Raw genomic sequence first — 23,151 nt, forward strand, 5'->3', positions numbered from 1 at the left:
TAGTTTTCTGACATAAAGCGAATCCGGGCAAGGTCGGAGTTTATATGCTACACTGTGACTCATCAAGAAACGTGGATGGATAATTGTGATGTTCACGTAATTGAAGAAAATGCTGCAGTGCAGATTGTTATCGCTTCTCCTGCACTGACGATTTGGAAGCAGCAGTGAACTTGTTTTAAGTAATTTACATATTTGACGTCAACCAACGATGTGATAAACCAAAAGATATGACAATTTTTAAGTGATTTTGAAATGTCCCATAAAAATGGATAAATAATTTGAATTTTAATTTCTTTTTTGTTTTGGTGCCGCGTGGTTCCCGGCACCAATAGAAAAAAGGATAGGACCACTCCATTTCTCTTCCATGGATGTCGTAAAAGGCGACTAAGGAATAGGCTTATAAACTTGGAATTCTTCTTTTAGGCGATGGGCTAGCAACCTGTCATTATTTGAATCTTAATTCTATCTTAAAGCCAAATAGCTGAACGTAGTTTTCAAGAATGTTGGCTCTGTCTACCCCGCAAGGGATATAGACGTGATTGTATGTATGTATGTATAACTTATAAAAATAAATACTTCATAAATATATTACGGATAAACAAACTTACAAAAAGTTACAAAAGCTTCGCCATTTTCGAGGAAAACACAGAAAAGCTTTCATAATAATTCATGTGCTACGCGCGTCTACGACATGCTACGCCGCTACGGATCTCGTAGAGCGTAGACCTCTACGAGGCTACGAAATATGGCCCTTTTCAGAAAATTGTAATTTTTTTTGTAAGGAATATTATATGACGGAGCAGTTTTTACATGCAGACCTATCTTACCGTACCTTGCGGGGTAGACAAAGCCAACAGCTTGAAAATAGTGAAAAGCGACGTTCAGCTGTTTGGCTTAATAATAGAATTGAGATTCAAATTGTAAATAACCAAAAAGTGACAGGTTGCCAGCCTTTAAGAAGAATTCTGAGTTAATAAGCCTATCTCTTAAATCGCCTTTTACGACATATGTACATGGGAAAGAAATGGAGTGGTCCTATTCTTTTTTCTATAGTACAGGCACCAGTGAATTAAATTTTAATATCCGTTCAGTAGTTTTACGTGAAAAAGACTTACAGACATCCACACATTTTCACACGCATTTATCTATGTGTACACGTGACATACATACATATGGTCACGTCTACATCCCTTGCGGGGTAGACAGAGCCAACAGTCTTGAAAAGACTGAATGGCCACGTTCAGCTATTTGACTTAGTGATAGAATTGAGATTCAAATAGTGACCGGTTGCTAGCCCATCGCCTAAAAAAGAATCCCATTTACCTATGTATAGTAGGATGTAATGTATATTTTAACCAAGGAACAATTTGTACAAGTTTTATAACAAGGAAAATTTCAAGACGCATTAGTATGTATTTATTTATAGCCTCAAAACAGATGTAGTTCATAACGTAAGACGACCAAAATAATTCTTCAAAATTAAACTTTAACACCTGCTAATAAGATCTTATTGTAATTAATTCCGTAATTCATTACAGCGGCGACACGTGAAAATCACTCTTAATACAACGAAATTAAGGTTGAAATCAAGCGTGTTGAATGATGAATGAGTAGCTAATAGTCATGCGGCAAAGACGGACGTGTTAAATCCCAAATTTGATACCAAACTTTATTATGTTAGCACTAAGGTTAACATTCCTTTATCTCTGCGTCAGAATTGTAAACATTTGGTAGAGTAAAACGAGTTTAATTATTTACATGATAAGGCAAAATTTTCTTTGTATTGTAATGTCTATGTTTCGGCCAGACACGCAAAAGACTGTCAGTCTGAAATGAGATTTATTGTAAAGGTAGTAAGATATGTTTTTGTTTGTACACGTGAGGTGATGAGTACGCATGCGCGTGATATTGGATCGATGGCCGCCGCGCCGGCGACGACGCTGACCCACTTTCATGGCCGTTGGTACGGTTCAACGTACGACTGACTACGATGAGAGCTTTTTTTTTAATTTATTTTATTTGTTATCACTTTAAGTTTGTTTGTCAATTTTGTAAAAAGAATTTTCTTTAGCTGCCTGGTTTGTGTGCTATTTGATGCATCTTCAAGCCAGGTTGCTAGTGTTTTGTAATGTGATAAGATGAGAGCTTTTTAGTGTCTATTTTTTTAATACAGAAATATGTTAATGTATCTTGACCAAATAGGTAACGTTCTGGCAAAAGGTCAGATCGAGAGTACCCAAAACCGACGAGCTTGCATGAAGAGGGTTATGAATGTAGATGAAGAGAAATAAGTGTGCAGGGATCGTGGCAACTGGAAATATGTAGTCTCTGCCTTCCCCTCAGTATAAGCACATAGTGTGGATTCCATCATAGCGTTGGTTATAGTTAGGTTATAGTTTCAGGAGTCCCACACTCTCCCGGGTGAAGACACGGGAGGCAGTCAGTAAAAAGGATCTCCTTCGGAGGAAAAATAAAAAGGTTTCAGTTTCAGTGATTTTTTTTCAATGTATCTTGAATTTTACAAGGGAATTCACAGGGAAAAAAAGGTGGCTAATGTTACCCTTACGATCACTAGTATAGTCGTCTTTACTAATTTTCATCAAAAAACTGAAATCCAAAAGTAAAAATTATTGTTTTAATATAAAATGTATGAATTAATGTATGAATGAAGTATCACGAAGTTTTCTAAAAAACCATGACTGTATTTGGCTAAATTAGTATCCTATCGTTTAACTAACTGCCTATACTCATCAGATACACAAAAAAAAAATTCAAACGAAAATCTTAAAAAAAAAATTACTAACAAACTAAATATCAAAGTAACGAAAAAGGTTGCACCCTATTCATTCGCATGATTTGTACGAGCTTTCCGACGGTGTACGAGTTTCGGCACGTGGTCGCAATCCATTATACGCTTCGTATGAATCGTAACTGTTACTAATGCCACTGACTGCGCATTGGACAACCGCTTGCTGTAAAGTTGAATGAACTTTGCTGGTACGGAGTGAAACAAAGATAGGTACTTTATAATTTTCAGGATAATTTTGCTTCCTGAAATGTCATTCGAGTGATGTCATAATGATTTGAATTAATTTAAATGAATATAGATAAGTACCACTCCATATCTATGGAACCATGGATTTCGTAAAGGGCGACTAAGGGATACGCTTACAAAGCTGACATAAAGCTAAACAGCTGAACATGGCCTTTCAGTCATTTCAAGACTGTTATACACATATATACATACATAAACTATGCCTCTTTCCCGGAGGGGTAGGCAGAGACTTTATCTTTCCACTTACCACGATCCCTGCGCTCTTCTTTCGCTTCATCCACATTCATAACTCCCTTCATGCAAGCTCGTCGGTTTCGGGTACACTTGACCAGACCCTTTGCTAGAACGTCTCCGATTTGATCAAGGTACGTTCGTCTAGGCCTTCCTCCAACTTCCTTCCTTCACTCCAACAGTCTCATTCACACTTCCTTTAAGAGGTAACAAACAAATGAACTTATGGATGGATGTTATGCATGGATGTCATGCATATGCATTCGGGAATGTGTTATGATTGAGGAGAGATGTATTGTACATATATAGTGTGTGTATGTGCCGTGTGGTTCCCGGCACCAATAAAAAAAGAATAGGATCACTCCCTCTCATTCCCATGGATATCGTAAAAGGCGACTAAGGGATAGGCTTATAATCTTGAGATTCTTCTTTTAGGTGATGAGCTAGCAACCCTGTCACTATTTGAATCTCAATTCTACCATTAAGCCAAACAGCTGAACGTGGCCAATCAGTCTTTTTAAGACTGTTGGCTCTGTCTATCCCGCATGGGATATAGACGTGAATATATGTATGTATGTATGTATGTAAAATGTGTGTAAGTACGTATGTTTACCGACGTTTGCGTCATAGTTTCGTGAATGGCGTGACTCATGAAAATATTTGTACATACATAGTTTGTATATACATATGTATTTTTGCGTGTTTTGTTGATCTGTAATAATATAATCACGTCCATATATCCGTTTGCGGGGTAGACGGAATCAACGGCTTTGAAAAGACTGACGGGCCACGTTCAGCTGTTTGGCTTAATGATAGAATTGAGATTCAAATAGTGACAGGTTGCTAGCTCATCACCTAAAAGAAGAATCCCAAGTTTATAAGTCTACCCCTTAGTCGCCTTTTATTACATCCATGGGAACGAGATGGAGTGGTCCTTTTCTTTTTTTTAATACCGGGAACCACACGGCACATCTGTAATCGATTTGTTTAATTTCCTGCGACGTTCAAAAGGTCAGTGTTTTATTACCTTGAGCTGGCAAATATTGAATTAATTAACATACAAAGTTTTACACATACATTTATAACGTATTTATCCCTTACGAGGTAAACGGGACATAAATAAATATATATGGGATAGATTACACAGGTTGAGTTAGCCTCGAAGTAAGTTTGAAACTTCTGTTACGGGATACTAACTCAACGATACTATATTTTATAATAAATACCTACTTATATAGATAAACGTCCAAGACCCAGGCCAATCAGAGAAAGTTCGTTTCTCATCATGCCCTGGCCGTGATGCGAACCCGCGACCTTCCGGGACATAAGGAAAGACCTTGACCCCGTACTTTTAAGCTCTTACCCGCAGCTTCGTCCGCGTGAATTTAAAGCCATCTAACAAAAAGCGACGAAATTAGCATCACCTACAAATGAATACCAGTTTTTCGCAAATCCCACGGGACCTATAGTTTTTACCGGGACGAAAGGTACCCTATGTGCTTCTCCAGACTCTTAACTACATATACGTCATATTTCACGATAATTAGTTCAGTAGATAACCCGTGAAGAGTTAAACCCAAATAAATTGATTACCGCATTTATAATATAACTAGTTGTGCCCGCAACTTCGTCCGCGTAATAGTTATTTTGGGCATCATTGAAGCCCTCAAGGATATAATAATAATTTTCCCGCTTTTTCACATTTTCCGTTATTTCTTTGCTCCTTCTAGTTGCAGCGTGATGTTATATAGCCTTCCTCGATAAATGGTATATTTGACGCTAAAACCAGTAGTTCCTGAGATTAGCGATAAGTATAGATTTGAGATTTGTATATTTGTTTATCACGAATAAACCCTAGAACAATTGGACCGAACAAATTTGACACAATTGACCTCACTTTAGATAATAGGCGGATCCGGAATCCTTCACAGCAGGCAGCCTCTCAAATTAAACACGAGAGGAGAATGATTGTGTGATGATGATGACCATTCCAGGAGGTAGTCCGGTTAAAGTGCGTATGGCGCAAAAAGGCACCGGTTCGAATCCCACCTCAGCCATGTACTAATGTCTATTTTCGAAGTTATGTGCATTAGTGGAAGAATGAAGAGAGTTATGAATGTGGATGTAGCGAAGGAAATATGCAGAGATCGTGGCAAGTGGAAAGAGGTAGTCTCTGCCTACCCCTCCGGGAAAGAGGCGTGATTTTATGTATGTATGTATGTGCATTAGTTTGAATACTAACCGATGCTCTTACGGTGAGGGAAATCATCGTGAGGAAACCTGCACATTCAGGCAACTGGATGTGTAACCATGATCGATCCAATTCGAGCTAGGGTATCTGCAAAAGGTTGTGGAGGTCAGGTGGGAGTCGCTTCGTGTAAAAACCTGACGCACCCAATCTAGGATCCATGGTCAAGGGCATACCCGAGTGGAGAGGATGCAGCCGGGACTAAAGCCAGGAGCTATTTATTTAATTAGTTTTTAGGGTTAAATTATATTTAAATAATAATTTGACATACGAGAACATACATTTAGTCAAGTCTTGTGATATACCTTGAGGGATATACAGAGCAAACGATCTTGAAAAAACTTAAAGGCCACGTTCAGCTGTTAGGCTTAATGATAGGCTTAGTGCCGCGTGGTTCCCGGCACCAATACAAAAAAGAATAGTAACACTCCATTTCTTTCCCATGGATGTCGTAAAAGGCGACTAAGGGATAGGCTTACAAACTTGGGATTCTTTTTTAGGCGATGGGCTAGCAACCTGTCACTATTTGAATCTCAATTCTATCATTAAGCCAAATATTCAAGACTGTTGGCTCTGTCTACCCCGCAAGGGATATAGACGTGACCATATGTATGTATGCATCCCAACGCCAACTCCCATAAGTGTAGGCAATAAACACACCATTATGAACGGCAAAACGGGCATTTTTCGATACCCTCCTACTTCTCATGAAGGAATTTATAAGGCACAGCTGACTGTAAAAGTGGGACAGAGCCCGCCTCGCAGAACATTCAAACACCAAATTTCGAATGTTTTAAAAAAGGAGATGTTAGGATTACCCGTAATCTCATGCATGAAAACATACATACATAAAAACACGCCTCTTTCCTGGAGGGGTAGGCAGAGACTACCTCTTTCCACTTGCCACGATCACTGCATACTTCCTTCGCTTCATCCACATTCATAACTCTCTTCATGCAAGCTCGGCATGAAAAGATTAATGAATGTACAGAAAGCGGGAGAGGTCTATAAGGATCGTAGATAGTGCAAATCCATAGTCACTGCCTATCCCAAAGGAAGACAGGCGTGATGGTATGTAATATGTATGTACAGTTAACCTTACCAAAACATGCGACTGTCATATGCCAATCAACCTACCCTCCTCCTCTGTCTAAACCTCGGCCTCCTGAAGCGATCCATGCCTGGCAAAGCCTTCGTCATAAAACACTCATGTCACCACACTTTAGTTTAGTCACTAACACTAAAACACTTCACTTATTGCATAGTGTTGCTACTGGGGGCAAGTCTCGCGGGCGAATGCTCGAATCTAAATATATCCGGCCGTAGTGTGATGCTTGCGCGAGTTTGACGGGAGAATCGTTTTGTTTTGTATCATTCACTGCCCGATTCAACTAAGTACTAAATGCTTACAACTATACTAATACTGAGTTCTCTGTCAGACCCAATGGTTGACTGGTAGACAGATAGATAGATAGACTCTTTATTGCACCAGAAGAAAAAGAAAAACAGAAAAAAAACACAGGTACAAAGGCGGAATTATCGCTAAAGCAATCTCTTACAGTCAACCTTAGGGTGGAAGGAAATTAAAATAAATAGGCGATTGGCGCAGAACAGATAAAAAAATGCAAAGTATAAATATACCTAAACCTTATATAAACACAATATAAATATATACTACATTGGTAGATAATGCTTCTAGCATTATGTCCGCCATTTGTGCTATACATTTGTATTTAGTGCAGTGAAGTTTGAATAAATAAATAAATAAATTTAGCCCGAAACTTCGCCTTCGTAAGACTGAAATTCCCATTTTTTTCCCGTTCCCTTTGGTAATATGGGAAATCTTGGCAAGAAGAAAAGAAGAAGATGAAGAGGGAAGATTTGCAAGTTTATATATAGGCCCTATCCCTTAGTCGCTTTTTACGACATCCATGGGAAAGAGATGGGGTGGTTCTTTTGTTTTTCTATTGGTGTTGGGAACCACACAGCACCTAAACGATTAATGAATAATAAAAGCGTAGTAAAAATGAGTTGAGTATCTAAAGAAGACATTAATTGACATTGGCTACATTTTTAGTAGGCAAAGGGCAATATTTGCACTCTTTTTTATGTAAAACTATTGCCTATCCTGTCAATTAATTCGACGAGCAATGAACGTCTTTTAATGCGATAATATCACGCACCGACTTCTCTCCAAACCCCATAAAACCACTTTACTTACACATTTACCGTGCACCTTATAACAAAAACAACAAGGTTTATATTAGAATGGTATTAAAATTGATAAATTTGCAAAGATCGAGATTTGTGTGGCCAGTTCCGCGTGTATGGCATTGATCCGTTTGGCAAATGATTGGCTTAAAATCATTACCGTTTACAGTTATTGTTTTATTAGTTTATTTATTTCATGGAAATTCTTTAATAGTATATAAAAAAATATATTGATATAAAAACGGACGGATTCATCCACGAAGGGTTTGCTCTATTATGGAAAAGGAAGAAGACTCAAAGACTTATACTTACATGCATGCAAATATTTGTCAAAACATTGGCATTATCAATTATCAAAGATACAAAAATAATTAAAAATAAAGAATAATAAAAAACAAAAAGCATTCCTTCGAGGCAGCCAAATTATAAAGTGTACGAGTTATAGGTAGGAATACTTACTATAATACAATTTAGAAAAACGTCAGTAATTGTAATTGAATTGAAATTAAATCACGATGAATCATTTTATGGGATGATTAAGAAGTTTCCTGAAAAACGGGAAAATGGTATCACAGACAATGTTTTCGTTTTCAGCTCTGCAAGCTACAACTAACGCCATCTATAGCCTAGAAAGAGTACTAAATAATACAGCGACGGACTATTGCTGTTAGCTTGAGATTGCTTTATGAATAGAAGCTTGTCTTTGTAGCTGTTAATAGATGGCGTTGTAAAACGAAATCTAGTTTCATAAGTAAAAAAAAGATGGCGCTTGATTCCGGACTTGAAATTACAATCCTTGAAAAAAAAAAACCGCGAAATTAATGATACAATCTTTTCATAAATGGACCCAAAATAGAGATGGAGGGAGTTGAAGGAGACCCAGGTATAAATATTTGATTGGCGAAGGCTAAGAATAATACCTATGTAGGTAAGTATCTACCTTTTTCAGATACCTAGGTATCTAATTCTCATTGCTATTTTAGCCGAATTACTGAAATAACTAGATTTCAATATAACTATTTACCACGATCAAAATATAATGTAAGTAAGTAACCTGTAAGACTCAAACGTCATAAAATTTTTGTATTATTAGGAGTTCGGTTAGAAATTTGAAGAGTTTAACGAATATTTTATAAATCGTTTCATTCAAGTCATAGTAAACACCGTGATTGCGGCCAAAAACTGCGAGTGACACATTTTTTTACGATTGTGCAATGTGTTTTCACCGCGACTTCGCCAGGCAAAATTATTTTAGTTTTATTACATACGAATTGTTATTAAATAAAAAAACTGAAAGCATTACGCATACATTGAGTTGCAAGCAACGCCATATTAATGTGAGCAAGAGATATAAAATTTGCACACAGGACACACGTCTATATCCCTTGCGGGGTAGACAGAGCAGTCTTGAAAGCATGCATGCATGCATATGGTCACGTCTATGTCCCGTGCGGGGTAGACAGAGCAGTCTTGAAAGCATGCATGCATGCATATGGTCACATCTATGTCCATTGCTGGGTAGACAGAGCCAACAGTCTTGAAAAGACTGAATGGCCACGTTCAGCTATTTGGCTTAATGATAGAATTGAGAATCAAATAGTGACAGGTTGCTAGCCCATCGCCTAAAAAAGAATCCCAAGTTTGTAAGCCTATCCCTTAGTCGCCTTTTACGACATCCATGGGAAAGAGATGGAGTGGTACTATTCTTTTTTGTATTGGTGCCGGGAACCACACGGCACCACACGGCAGTCTTGAAAGACTAATAAGTATTGAGATTAAAATAGCGACAGGTTGCTAGCCCATCGCCTGCATGAACAATCCCAAGTTTACTAGCCCGCCTAACGCTTCATCCACATTCATAACTCTCTTCATGCAAACTCCTCGTTTTCAGGTAGTACGCTTGACCTGACCTTTCGTCGGGACGTCGCTTAATACTCCCGCTTCATCATTTGCATCGAAGATAAAGTTTCACAGCTACATACATACATAAAATCACGCCTTTTTCCCGGAGGGGTAGGCAGAGACTACCTCTTTCCACTTGCCACGATCTCTGCATATTTCCTTCGCTTCATCCACATTCATAACTCTCTTCATGCAAGCTCGGCGGTTTCGGGTACTTTTGACCTGACCCTTTACCAGGACGTCCTTAATTTGATCAAGATACGTTCGTCTAGGTCTTCCACTCCGACCTTTCCCTCCACACTCTCCTTGTATATCTGCTTAGTCAACCTGTTTTCATCCTCTCCACATGACCGCACCATCTCAACATACCCTTTTCTATTCCTGTAACTACATCTTCTTTCACAGCTACTTCACTGAAATCTCCGTTTGTCCACCATACATAAGTGGCTCTGGAGTTAAAGTTAGACATAAACCAAATATGTCGCCGGGTGAACGACACCATCTATTTCAGTTGCTTTTATCATTACGACGAGAAACGACTTGCGGCATCGTCCGGTGGATGCAACTGATTCTTCGTTTTGTGGTAAATTGGATTTGTAATTGTTTTTTTTTTTAATTAAAAAATAAGAGATATTGTTTTAAACTTGGGATTCGTCAATGTCAATAAATGAATGTAGGTATATGTGCTTTGCCGTGTGGTTCCCGGCACCAATACAAAAAGGAATAGGACCACTCCATCTTTTTCCCATGGATTTTGTAAAAGGCGACTAAGGTATAAGCTTATAAACTTGGTATTCTTCCTTTAGGTGATGGACTAGCAACCCGTCACTATTTGAATCTCAATTTTATTATTACGCCTAACAGCTGAACATGGCCTATCAGTCTTTCAAAACTGTTGGCTCTGTCTACACCGCAAGGGACATAGATGTGATTATATGAATGTATTATCATATCCCCGTCGAGCCCAGAGGTTGCAACAGTCTTGAACTGAATTCCAAACACGATACTATGACTGATATTCAGGCATTCCTCGGCCTAATTTGTTACTCGTACATTGTCATGTCACGCTACAATTCGTATTATAAATCTGTTTTGTATTTTTTTTTTGTGAACAGAAATAAATTTAAATAATTCATCGTATGGAGGGAAAGGTCGGAGTGGGAAGACCTAGACGAACGTATCTTGATCAAATTAAGGACGTCCTGGTAAAGGGTCAGCTCAAAAGTACCCGAAACCGCCGAGCTTGCATCAGAGATCGTGGCAAGTGGAAAGAGGTAGTCTGTATGTATGTATGTAATTCATCTTCTTTAATTTTGTAAATTATAGAGGCCGTTAAGAAGAATGAGGGTAAAGTAGAAACAGTTTTAAAACATACATATTATCACGTGTATACACCTATAGGGTAGACATAGCCAACAGTTCAGCTGTATGGCTTAATAATGGGATGGATATTCAAATAGTGACAGGTTGCTAGCCTGTCGCCTAAAAGAAGAATCTCAAGTTTGTAAGCCTATCCCTTAGTCGCTGTTAACGACATCCATGGGAAAGAGATGGTGTAGATCTATCCTTTTTTCTTATGGTGCCGGGAACCACACGGCAATCTCTATTAGTATGTAGTAATACTACACCTATCATCTCATCTATTAGTATGGGACTTTAAATCTTTGTCGCTACCTGTTCCGTCTTTTTACGCGGGGTCGGCATATTATGTCAGTTATTTCCAATTACTTCTGTCATTTGCCATCTCACTGGTCACTCCCTTTCTCCTCATACTATCCTTTACGCCGTCCATCCATCTACCGTGCCGTGTGGTTCCCGGCACCAATAAAAAAAAGAATACGACCACTCCAACTCGTTTCCATGGATGTCGTAAAGGCGACTAAGGGATAGGCTTATAAACTTGGGATTCTTCTTTTAGGCGTTGGGCTAGCAACCTGTCACTATTTGAATCTCAATTAGGGTTGCCAACCATACTTTATAATAACGTATCCTACTTTATTTTTGATAATAATACTTTATACTTTTGCATACAAATAAAGTATGCGAAATTACATTATAATGCATAAGTATGCGAATATACTTATTTACTGTCCGTTCCCGCCACTTCAGCTTTCATTGAGAGAGTTTTTTTCTGTAATGAATCTGAAGTGGCGAGAAGAGAGAAATAGGGCGTCATTAAATTTAATAAAAAACGAATTATTTATTTATTTAAATTTAAATTTTGATTGTCAAACAACCTTCGAAGCATTTAAAGCTTGCAAGAAATTGTTAGCATGTGCTAAAAGCACACAATACGTTTTTAAGGCAATAAAACCATAAAATTCGAAAAATACTTTTTTATCTTCCAAATACTTTATTTCTTTCCATTCAAACAATTTTATACGTTTTTTTTGTAAAAAAAAGTTGGCAACCCTAATCTCAATTCTATCATAAAGCTAAACAGCTGAACGTGGCCTATCAGTCTTTTCAAGACTGTTGGCTCTGTCTACCCCGCAAGGGATATAGACGTGATAATATGTATGTATGTATGTATCCATCTATTTTTCGGTCTTCCCCAATTTCTTAAACCTTCCACTTTCAAATTTAAGGCTCTTTAAGCAATATGACCTAGGGACTAAAACAAGATCGTTTTCTTGAAAAAAAAAAACTATACACTCTAAACTACAAAGTTACCTGTAAACCTACAGATTTTCCACATGTTACCTCTCAGTATCAAACGCCGCGCGCCGCGCCGGCCCCATAGCGTCTATTTTAGTATCACTCGCAATAACATTACCTACCAATGGTATTTTTATTGCACTCCAGTTTTATTTCGGCTACAATTTGACAAAATAAAAATAAGGGTCGGCGCGCGTAACGCGACACTCGCCGGGAAATACACATCAAATGTCCATCGCGCGCTGAATGTGACCACTAAAATTTCACTTTCACACTTTGAGAGCAATGGAGATAGTTGTCAGTTAAAATCGGAAGCCCTTTAATGAGAGGTCGTTCAACTCCAGTGGTATATCTTAGGCACGTGTCACATGTTTCCGTAAATGACTGTGGATAATCCGTGCACCACACTCTGAGATTGGAAGGGAAAGAATTTATTATCAGTTTTTATTTACCTACGTTTCTGATTTAAATTTGTCTTTTGAGATATATATAATAATAGTGCTGTGTGGTTCCCGGCACTTATACAAAAAATAATAGGACCACTCCATCTCATTTCCATGGATGTCGTAAAAGGAGACTAAGGGATAGGCTTATTAACTTGCGATTCATCTTTTAAGCGATGGGCTAGCAACCTGTCACTATTTGAATCTCAATTCTATCATTAAGCCAAATAGCTGAACGTGACCATTCAGTCTTTTCAAGACTGTTGGCTCTGTCTACCTCGCAAGGGATATAGACGTGATTATATGTATGTACGTATGTTTAGAATAATATTGAATGGGGAATGCTCAGACGAATGTACCTTAATCAAATTAAGGAGTTCCGGCCAAGTGTTCCCTAAAGTGACAGCCTTTTTAAGGAATGATGAATAGAGATGTAGTGAAAAAAGTATGCAAAGATCGTGGCAAGAGGAAATATGTTAACTTTGTCTATTACTCTCGGAAATATATGATTTTTATCTGTGTATGTACGTACCCACATTGTGATATAACACCATGTTATGTAGTTAGCACTTTTTGGAACCCCTTACAGTATCTTTTGATAAAAAGTTCTATAGCAAACTAGTTAGGCACTCCTCCTTCCTCCTGGCTTTAGTCCCGGTTGCATCCTCACCTCTCTGGAGAGGAGCCCGGGGTATGCCTTTAACCATGGATCCTAGATTGGGTGAGTCAGGTTTTTACACGAAGCGACTCACATCTAACCTCCGCAACCTTTGCAGATAAACCTAACCCGTATTGGATCCATGGTTACACATCCAGTTGCCTGAATGTGCAGGTTTCCTCACGATGTTTTCCCTCACCGTGCGAGCATCGGTTAGTATTCAAACTAATGTACGTAACTTTGAAAATAGTCATTGGTACGTGGCCGCGGTGGGATTTGAACCTGTGACTTTCTGCGCATCACTCATTTTAACCGGCCAATTTACCGATTCTACCACCGACGTTCTTAAACTAATTAAACTAGTTAGGCTCTATTGAATAATATATATACATACATACATATGGTCACGTCTATATCCCTTGCGGGGTAGACAGAGCCAACAGTCTTGAAAGACTAAATGGCCACGTTCAGCTATTTGGCTTAATGAAAGAATTGAGATTCAACTAGTGACAGGTTGATGGCTCATCGCCTAAGAAGAATCCCAAGTTTGTAAGCCTATCCCTTAGTCGCCTTTAACGACATCCATGGGAAAGAGATGGAGTGATCCTATTATTTTTTGTATTGGTGCCGGGAACCACACGGCATTAATAATATACTCGTATATATATGTACATATATATATACGGGACAAATAACACAGATTGAGTTAGCCTCGTAGTAAGTACTAAACTTGTGTTACGAGATACTAACTCAACGATACTATATTATAATAAATAGACCCAGGCCAATCAGAAAAGGGTCATCATGCCCTGACCGGCATTCGAACCCGGGACCTCCGGTGTCACAGACAAGCGTACTACCGCTGCGCCACAGAAGCCGTCAAAAACTATTGAAGCTAGATTAGTTTATTTAATCTAAACAATTATCATCTAATTCTTACTGTTGTCTAACCGACATGACTTCTATCACACCAGATTTTCATAATGGACAATAAACAAGTTATTTAGCAAGGAAATTTTCATAAAATTAACATTTACGGTTGTCGTAAAAGACTTTGCCTCCTCGGTGAGGGGATCGCGTGAAACATAAACACGCACATTTTGGCCTCAGACTGATATAAATTTAACACCTGCCGTACTGTCAAAACTTAGCGCTGGCGTGACGGACAAAAAAGGCTTTATTTTGTATTCATTGCGTCTTCACAATCGTAAAATTATAAACATATGTACATACATATAAACACGTATATGTATATCCCTTGCGGGGCAGACAGAGCCAAATGTTCAAAATACTGTAAGGTCACATTTAGATGTTTGGCTTCAGATTCAAATAGTGATACGTTTTCTTATACATCAATGAGAAAGAGATGGAGTGATCCTTTTCTAGTTTTGTATTGGTGCCGGGAACCCCACGGCATCACATACATAATTATGTCACCTTTGGTTAAATTTCATGTATTCATTGTATAGAAAGTACTAAATAGGTACTTAAGCTTAACGTTTAAAATTTTATGATCCAAAGACATAGAATAAATAGCATTAATTTACTGTGGGTTTTTTTTTTATATAAAAGTGGAAACTGGCTGACTAATCCACTTATACATAAAAGAGATTTGAATTTTTAACATGTAGTGTAGGGGTGCATTTTTAGAGGATTTCTCACAATTCCCGCGGGAATCGACGGTGTATTTCTCTTTTTCAGCGGGCTGATTCCATTACACAATATATACTATGCAATATATTTCTCATAACTAAATTTTAAAATTCTAATTCAAAATTTTTATTCGTTATTATAGGATACTTCATATAGCTTAATAATTGTCAAAACTTTTGGTTTCACAACATTGGTTGACGTCAAATAAATTACTTAAAACTAAGTTTACTGTCGCTTCTGTACTGCACTGCAGCATTTTCTTCAACAACGTCAACTTCACAAATATCCAAACTTAGAATCGAATAGAAGAAAACTATCAACGTTAAGTAATTCCTGAAGCGCAAGCGGCAGAACAAATTACACTGTAACGTTTTCTTCAACCACATCAATTTACAAAACAAATACTTACTATCTTAATGTATGACAGGAAAAAATGGAAATGAAATATATAAATTCAGGATCTTACTTAAATACGACTAAGCAATGTACACCAAACACCTTTTCCTTCAAGGGGGGTAAACTCCAACACGCACAGTAAGTTTCCAGCGCGTCAGCAGTTATTTCCGCTAAATAATTGCCCCATCAGAGTTATGTTGCGATAACGTTAGTAAAATTGCACTTCATAGATTTTCTTCGTGCCTACATTTTGATGTAACTTAGTTAGCTGACTACACAGAAAAGGGAAGGTTGTGTTATTCAATTTATGAATGAAATAAGTACTTTTTATCGTACGAGTATATCCTACTACTATTATAAAGGCGAAAGTTTGTATGGATGTTTGTTACTCTTTCACGCAAAAACTACTGAACCGATTACCATGAAATTTGGTATGTAGGTAGCTGAAGACCCAGAATAACACATAGGCTACTTTTTATCCCAGAGTTCCCGCGGGATTGATAGGGTTTCCATGCGGACGAAGTCGCGGGCGGCCTCTAGTTATATGATATTATTGAGCTTGCATGAAGAGAACAGCTGAACGTGGCGTATCAGACTTTTCCAGACTGTTGGCTCTGTCTAACCCGCAAGGGTAAAGACGTGGTTATATGTAAGTAGGCAAAAATTCCTGGATGATAAAAATTTAAATAGATAATAATAAAATAGATAAAATTGTTTAAGGAGTGTGTGATACTATACTGAATATTCATAATACTTATGTGTTTGTACTTTTATTTACCATGTGTTATTTAATTAAAAACATACATAAATAATTTACAAGTTCAAAACCTAGTCCCATCTATTGTGTGTCATTTAAACAGAAATATGACTGGTTCGTCCGCGTGGAATAGTTATTTTGGGCATCATTGAAGTCCTCAAGGATAAATAATTTTCCCCGTTTTTTTTTACATTTTCCATTATTTCTTTGCTCCTTACAGTTGCGGTGTGATGTTATATAGCCTTAAGCCTTCCTCGATAAATGGTCTATTCAACACAAAAATAATTTCTCAATTCGAACCAGTAGTTCCTGATATTAGCGCGTTCAAACAAACAAACTCTTCAGCTTTATAATATTAGCATAGATTATCTAGATTTCTATGGCTATTATCCACAGTATTTCAGCGAGGTGTTCTAGATAAGGTGCGGCGATATCTGTTTTACACTACGATGCCCCGATTTCATACAAATCAACTGCTAAGTATTGGGAGCACGCACTTAGTTCTATGCCTCGTTTGAACCATTCTAATGTACTTGCACTAAATTTAAACATTCACAGAACTAAGCTTAAGAGATTAAACCAATTCTTTTTAAATTGATAGATACTGTCAGTTTATTCAGGATATGTTAACATTTTTGTTTGGGTGGATGCTTTTGCTGTGGTTAATAATGTTACAGTAAGTTTCTTACAAAGTTATTGCTTGACCCAGATGGCAAAACATCAAATAAACTGATCGTAAATATGCGTGAGAAAGACCTAAAACTGCCTTAACATTTTCTTATTAGCTTTGTACGAATAAAACTTAATTTCATCGTCCTAAACTAATGCCATGTCTTATATACGTATAAGTAAATAATTGGGATTCTTCTTATAGGTGATGGGATAGCAACCTGTCACTATTTGAATCTCAATTCCATTATAAAGCCATACATCTGTACGTTCCTTTCAGTCGCTTCAAGACTGTTGGCTCTGTTTACTACGCAAGATATATACTACTCTGTCAAGAAAGTAGCGGGAAAAGATCAATAATACACAAACTGTTTGTTATTCATCCAAATTTATTTTATCACCTTCAAAATATGCTCCTTTAGAAACGATACACTTACGCCAACGAATAATCCAATCATCAAAACATTTTTTAAACGCTGTTTCCGGAATTGAGGTCAGTTCTCGCCGCGAATTCTCTTTTATGTCTTCTACCGATTGAAAACGGGTGCCACGAAGTGGTAATTTGAGTTTAGGAAAAAGAAAAAAGTCGGCTGGAGCCATATCTGGTGAATATGGTGGTTGCTCGATGGTATTTGTTGAGTGTTTGGTTAAAAATTCGTTCACAATGATGGCCTTGTGCGAAGGTGCATTATCATGGTGCAAAATCCAAGAATTTTCTTTCCACAAATCTGGCCTTTTTCGTCGGATTTGCTCTCTTAAACGCCGCATAACACTCAAATAATATTCCTTATTTACCGTTTGACCTTCCGGCAAGAATTTCGAGTGCACAACACCGCGATAGTCAAAGAAAACAGTCAACATGACTTTGACTTTTGAACGATTTTGGCGTGGTTTTTTCGGTTTCGGTTCAGTTGGAAGGCGCCACTCCGAAGCTTGTTGACTAGTTTGCATGTCAAACTCGTAAACCCACGTCTCGTCACCAGTAACAATGCGTTTCATGAATGTTGGGTCGGAATTGACTCGTTCTAGCATGTCCTCAGCGACTCTCATGCGATTGAGTTTTTGAAAAAAATTCAGGTCTTTTGGGACTAGCCGAGCGGCAACATGTTTCATACCCAAATTATTAGTTAAAATGGTACGGATCGACTCGTGAGATACAGAAAGTTCGGTGGCTATCTCTCTCAAAGTTGAATGAGGATTTTCAGTCACTATTTCCTTCACTTTTGCGATGTTAACTTCAGTTGCAGACGTTGATGGCCTACCAGAGCGAGGCAAATCTTCCATCACATCTCGACCGCTTTTGAACGCTTTGTACCACTCATAAGCACGAGTTTTTGATAAAGTCGATTCACCGTAAGCCTTCTGTAACATTTTCAGTGACTCCGAACACGATATTCCATTGGCAATGCAAAATTTAAGACAAACTCTTTGTTCGATGTTTTTATCCATTATGAAATTAGCAATACACACTAGATATGATATAACTAAAAATAGCACTGTATTTAATGTAAACAACAGATGCAACTCAAACTCCGCGCCAAAATGGAAAACAGTTGTGCCAATCTAACAACAACAAAAAAAACAAAAATTTGAATTTGGAACCATAAATAAATAATCCATTCCCGATACTTTTCTGACTGAATGTATAGATGTGATATTATGTATATATGTTCTTGCGTGGCAGACAGAGCAAATACCGTTAAGCCAAATTAAGCTGTTTGGCTTAATAATAGAATTGAGATTTAAATAGTGACAGATTGCTAGCCTATAAATTAGTCGCCTTTTATACCTTAGGTGGTAAGTCGCACTTGCGCAAGTAACTTGCTCGGTGCAAACGCTCCATGTGCGTAAAACATGACTATAGCAGTTGAGCAATTAAGTTAGCACGCGAGGCGCCGACGTCGCCGCCTCTCGCCAAGTGTCCAAATTACTTATTGATATTTTAATGCTGGTTCTCGAGATATCATTGCTTTTTGAGTGATAATACTGTATTCGGCGTGTGCTTTTACGATAATTTTGAATGGAATTTGTAAGCACTTTCTGTTACAACATCCCACAATTTGGGTAAGGCATACATACATATAGTCACGTCTATACGTCTGTTGGAAGTCAAGTCCAAGTTCTTGTAAAAGGGGGAAGGTAGTGCGTTGCCGTCCACGGAATCAGGAAATTCTGATCAGGCAAAGCCTGTAAAATTGAGTTTTATAGATATTTACAAAATTATCTTATTATTTTTCCTATTGGTGCCGGGAATCACACGGCACCAATATGAAGAAGAATAAGATAATTTTGAAAAAGAATAGGACCACTCCATCTCTTTCCCATGGATGTCATAAAAGGCGACTAAGGGTTAGGCTTATAAACTTGGGATTCTTCCTTTAGGCGACATGCTAGCAACCTGAATCTCAATTCTATTACTAAGCCAAGCAGCCGAACGTGGCCTATTAGTCTTTTTAAGACTGTCGGCTCTGTCTACCCCGCTTGGGGATATAGACGTGATTATATGTATGTATTCACAAAATATTCTATTTGTAACAATTAAATCAATTGTTCATGTAACTGTTATTTCATTCAAGTCACGTTTAGTATGCTCCTTGATTTGCCTCGCTTGTTCAAAGTACAGTTTTACCACTTGAATATAATAAATATCGATTATACTCGATAACTGTTGAACAATCGATAAAAATATCAGTTAACGCATAAATCGACATAGAATTTGAGAATTAGACAATTAAATGATTATTCTTTATATTTAAAATAACCGTTGTTATAAGTGAAGATACATACATACATATAATCACGTCTGTATCCTTTGCGGGGTAGACAGAGTTTAACTCAACAGTCTTTAAAAGACTGATGGGCCACGTTCAGCACAAGTCAGTCGCTTAAAAGAAGAATACCAAGTTTATTAGCCCATCTCTTAGCCGCCTTTTACTACATCCATGGGAAAGAGATGAAATGGTCCGGAAACCACACGGCACTATATAAGTGAACCTTTCAAAATCGTTGTATTACTATGATAGCTAATAAACTTGGTATTCTTTTTGTAGGCGATGGGCTAGAAACCTGTCACTGTTTGAAATTCAATTCCGTCATTAACTTAAACGACTGCCTTTCAGTCTTCTCGAGACTAATGGCTCTGTCTACCCCACATGGTATATAGACGTGACCATGAATGTATGAAAATGAACGTGAAAGCATAAATTCGTTTCAACAGTTCAAACTTTTTGACGGTTAAGTATGTTTTGATGCGTGTATGTGTGCATATAAAATTTAATAAAGTTATTCAACTAAGTATTAAGGTAAATATGTAGGGCAAATTCTTAGAAACTGTAATATGACCTCGCAATTTTTTCACTCGTAATGCATCACTGTATATAAATACTTTATTACACACTTCTCATAGTCCACAGACTACAGATGTCGCCGTTTTTTATAAACTTTATTTACCGGACATGCCTGCGAATGTAGCTGGCTCCGGCCATAGATGTTATAATCGATAGATACGGCAATATATTATTTAAACTATATACTTTCTGTTACCGTGATGGGTTATTAATAGGGTTTAGTTTCCCTGGAAAGTTGCGCAGCTCAAACGGTAGCCGCTTCGTGTAAAACCCTGACTTATTCAGTCGAGGATCATGGTGAAAAAGCACACTCCCGTCTTGTGGGATTATGTATGTTTATTTTATTTTGTATTTTGTGTAGGTATTAATATAAAAGACATACGCGTGATAAGGGAATATTGTGATGTGAAAGAAGATGTAGTTACAGGTATAGAAAAGGGTATGTTAAGATGGTTTGGTCATGTGGAGAGGATGAAAGAAAGCAGGTTGACTAAGCAGATGTACAAGGAGAGTGTGGAGGGAAATGTCTGAGTGTGAAGACCTAGATGAACGTATCTTGATCAAATTAAGGACGTCCTGGTAAAGGGTCAGGTCAAGAGTACCCGAAACCGCCGAGCTTGCATGAAGAGAGTTAAGAATGTGGATGAAGCGAAGGAAGTATGCAGAGATCGTGGCAAGTTGAGAAGAGATAGTCTCTGCCTACCCCTCCGGGAAAGAGGCGTGATTTTATGTATTCAAAAAAAAAAAAAAATATGTTTGTGTATATATATATATAATATGTTTTTATATATGTATGTATTAATATGTTTATTAAGTTTGACACCACATACTCAACGATATCCGCGTATAATGTAATTCAATAAAATGTTAATATTGTATTGCATGCTTTATCACTATTCACTAGAGTAGGACCACTCCATCTCTTTCCGCCGTGTGGTTCCCGGCACCAATAAAAAAAAGGAATAGGACCACTCCACCTCATTCCCATGGATGTCGTAAAAGGCGACCAAGGGTTAGGCTTATAAACTTGGGATTCTTCTTTTAGGCGATGGGCTAGCAACCTGTCACTATTTGAATCTCAATTCTATCTTAAAGCCAAACAGCTGAACGTGGCCTATTAGTCTTTACATATGTATGTTGTGCTCTATAACAATTATTGGTCTGTGTAAATCATACGATATTAATAAGATTCAGCTTAGCTTTAATTACTCACTGCGAGTTTGTCTTAGTTGAGGGCGATTCGAGTGATATCATACATTTCCTGAATAGTCAGATATAAATAAGTAGTGCAAATAAAACTTAATATATTTTTTTACTGTTTTAATTTGCCTCGTTATATATTTATTTATTTATATTTTACATACATACATACATATAATCACATCTATATCCCTTGCGGGGTAGACAGAGCCAACAGCCTTGAAGACTGATAGACCATATTCAGCTGTTTGGCTGAATAATAGAATTGAGATTCAAATAGTGACAGGTTGCTAGCCCATCGCCTAAATAAAAATACCAAGTTTATAAGTATCACGAACGAAATTAATTACATCCAAGAAAGGTCCCATATAAACAATCAAATTTTATGTCACAAATCTTGTGATCTTAGATAACAAACACACATTTATCTGTAAGTAATCTGGTATTCATAGACGTGATCCGAGAGGGGGCGTACAGATTAGAGTACAGAAATAAACGTGTTTCGTCGGTAGGTAGGTACAAACAACACGACATACGCAATTGTACAATAAAAATAAACTAATCGTTGACGTACACGCGTAAGTGTTTGAGGTAATAATGATCAATTTAGATTCGCACGGTCGGTCGCGGGGGAAATTGTAAAAGTTTCCGATATTTTGAACAACAGCAGTTTTATAACACCGTGTATGTGCCGTGTGGTTCCCGGCACCAATAGAAAAAAGTATGGGACCACTCCGTCTCGTCTCTTTCATATGGATGTCGTAAAAGGTGACTATGAGATAGGCTTACAAACTTAGGATTCTTCATTTAGGTGATGCGCTAGCAACCTGTCACTATTTAAATCTCAATTCTATCATTAAGCCAAACCGCTGGACAACAGCCTATTAATCTTTTCGAGACTGTTGGCTCTGTGTACCCCGCAAAGAATATAGACGTGATTATATTATATGTATGTTGATTATAGTTTTATATTAAATTTACATACTTAAAATCACGATATTTTCCCATGAACGGTCGTTGTGACTTGTAGCGTATAGATGTCGCCACAAGTCCAAAAAAACTGGAAGGCAACGTTTAGATAAGTGGTTAAATAATGGAATTGAGATTTAGATGGTTACAAGTTACAAGCCCATTGCCTAAAAGAAGAATCTTTAGCCTTTCCATTGATACTTTTGCAATCTCCACGGGTACAGTAAGAAGCTGATACTCATCAATAAATGAAGTTAAAAATTGTAAAAGAGTTCGTTTCTCATAATGCCTTGGCCGGGATTCAAATCCGGGACCTACGGTATCACCGCTGCGCCACAGAAGGCGTCAAATCAAGTCTTATAGGCACTTGATTAAAACTTAGGTAACTAACTTGACTTAGGTTTTTAAATTGACTTTTTTTTCATGTTTTTTACCAGTTATTAAATTGTGGTCATCGTACTTATGTGGTGATTGTGGTCAAAAATTAATCCATTCGAAGTCAAATGATAACGAAAGTATTTCTTGTATAAGTATTATAGATTTTTAAATAAATAATTTTCAAGAAACCTGAAATAACTGATAACTAAGTACCTACGTTTCACAAAAAATATAACAACAATAACGTCCATACAAATATAATATTTCTCTCCGAAATCCACAATAACATCCCATTTTCGCCTCACAAAGCGAATGAACAAATAGAGGCGGCGTTCAGTTATATAAATCAAAGAAATAGATTCGAAAGCATTGAAAT

General features: G+C 37.5%; 1 protein-coding gene across 4 annotated transcripts in view; it reads right to left on the minus strand.

Annotated features, from left to right (window-relative positions):
- Positions 1–6,812, minus strand: part of LOC106132190 (voltage-dependent L-type calcium channel subunit beta-2) — a 30,212-nt gene extending 23,400 nt beyond the window's left edge. For all 4 annotated transcript variants that reach the window (XM_060944722.1, XM_060944715.1, XM_060944709.1 and 1 more), the window contains exon 1: positions 6,672–6,812. In XM_060944722.1, coding sequence (XP_060800705.1) covers positions 6,672–6,734 — 63 coding nt within the window. In that variant the 5' untranslated portion in view covers positions 6,735–6,812. The remainder of the gene's footprint in view (positions 1–6,671) is intronic.
- Between the last annotated feature and the right edge of the window lie 16,339 nt (positions 6,813–23,151).

The sequence above is a fragment of the Amyelois transitella genome, chromosome 2, assembly GCF_032362555.1.
Source record: "Amyelois transitella isolate CPQ chromosome 2, ilAmyTran1.1, whole genome shotgun sequence".
Classification (NCBI taxonomy): Eukaryota; Metazoa; Arthropoda; class Insecta; order Lepidoptera; family Pyralidae; genus Amyelois; species Amyelois transitella.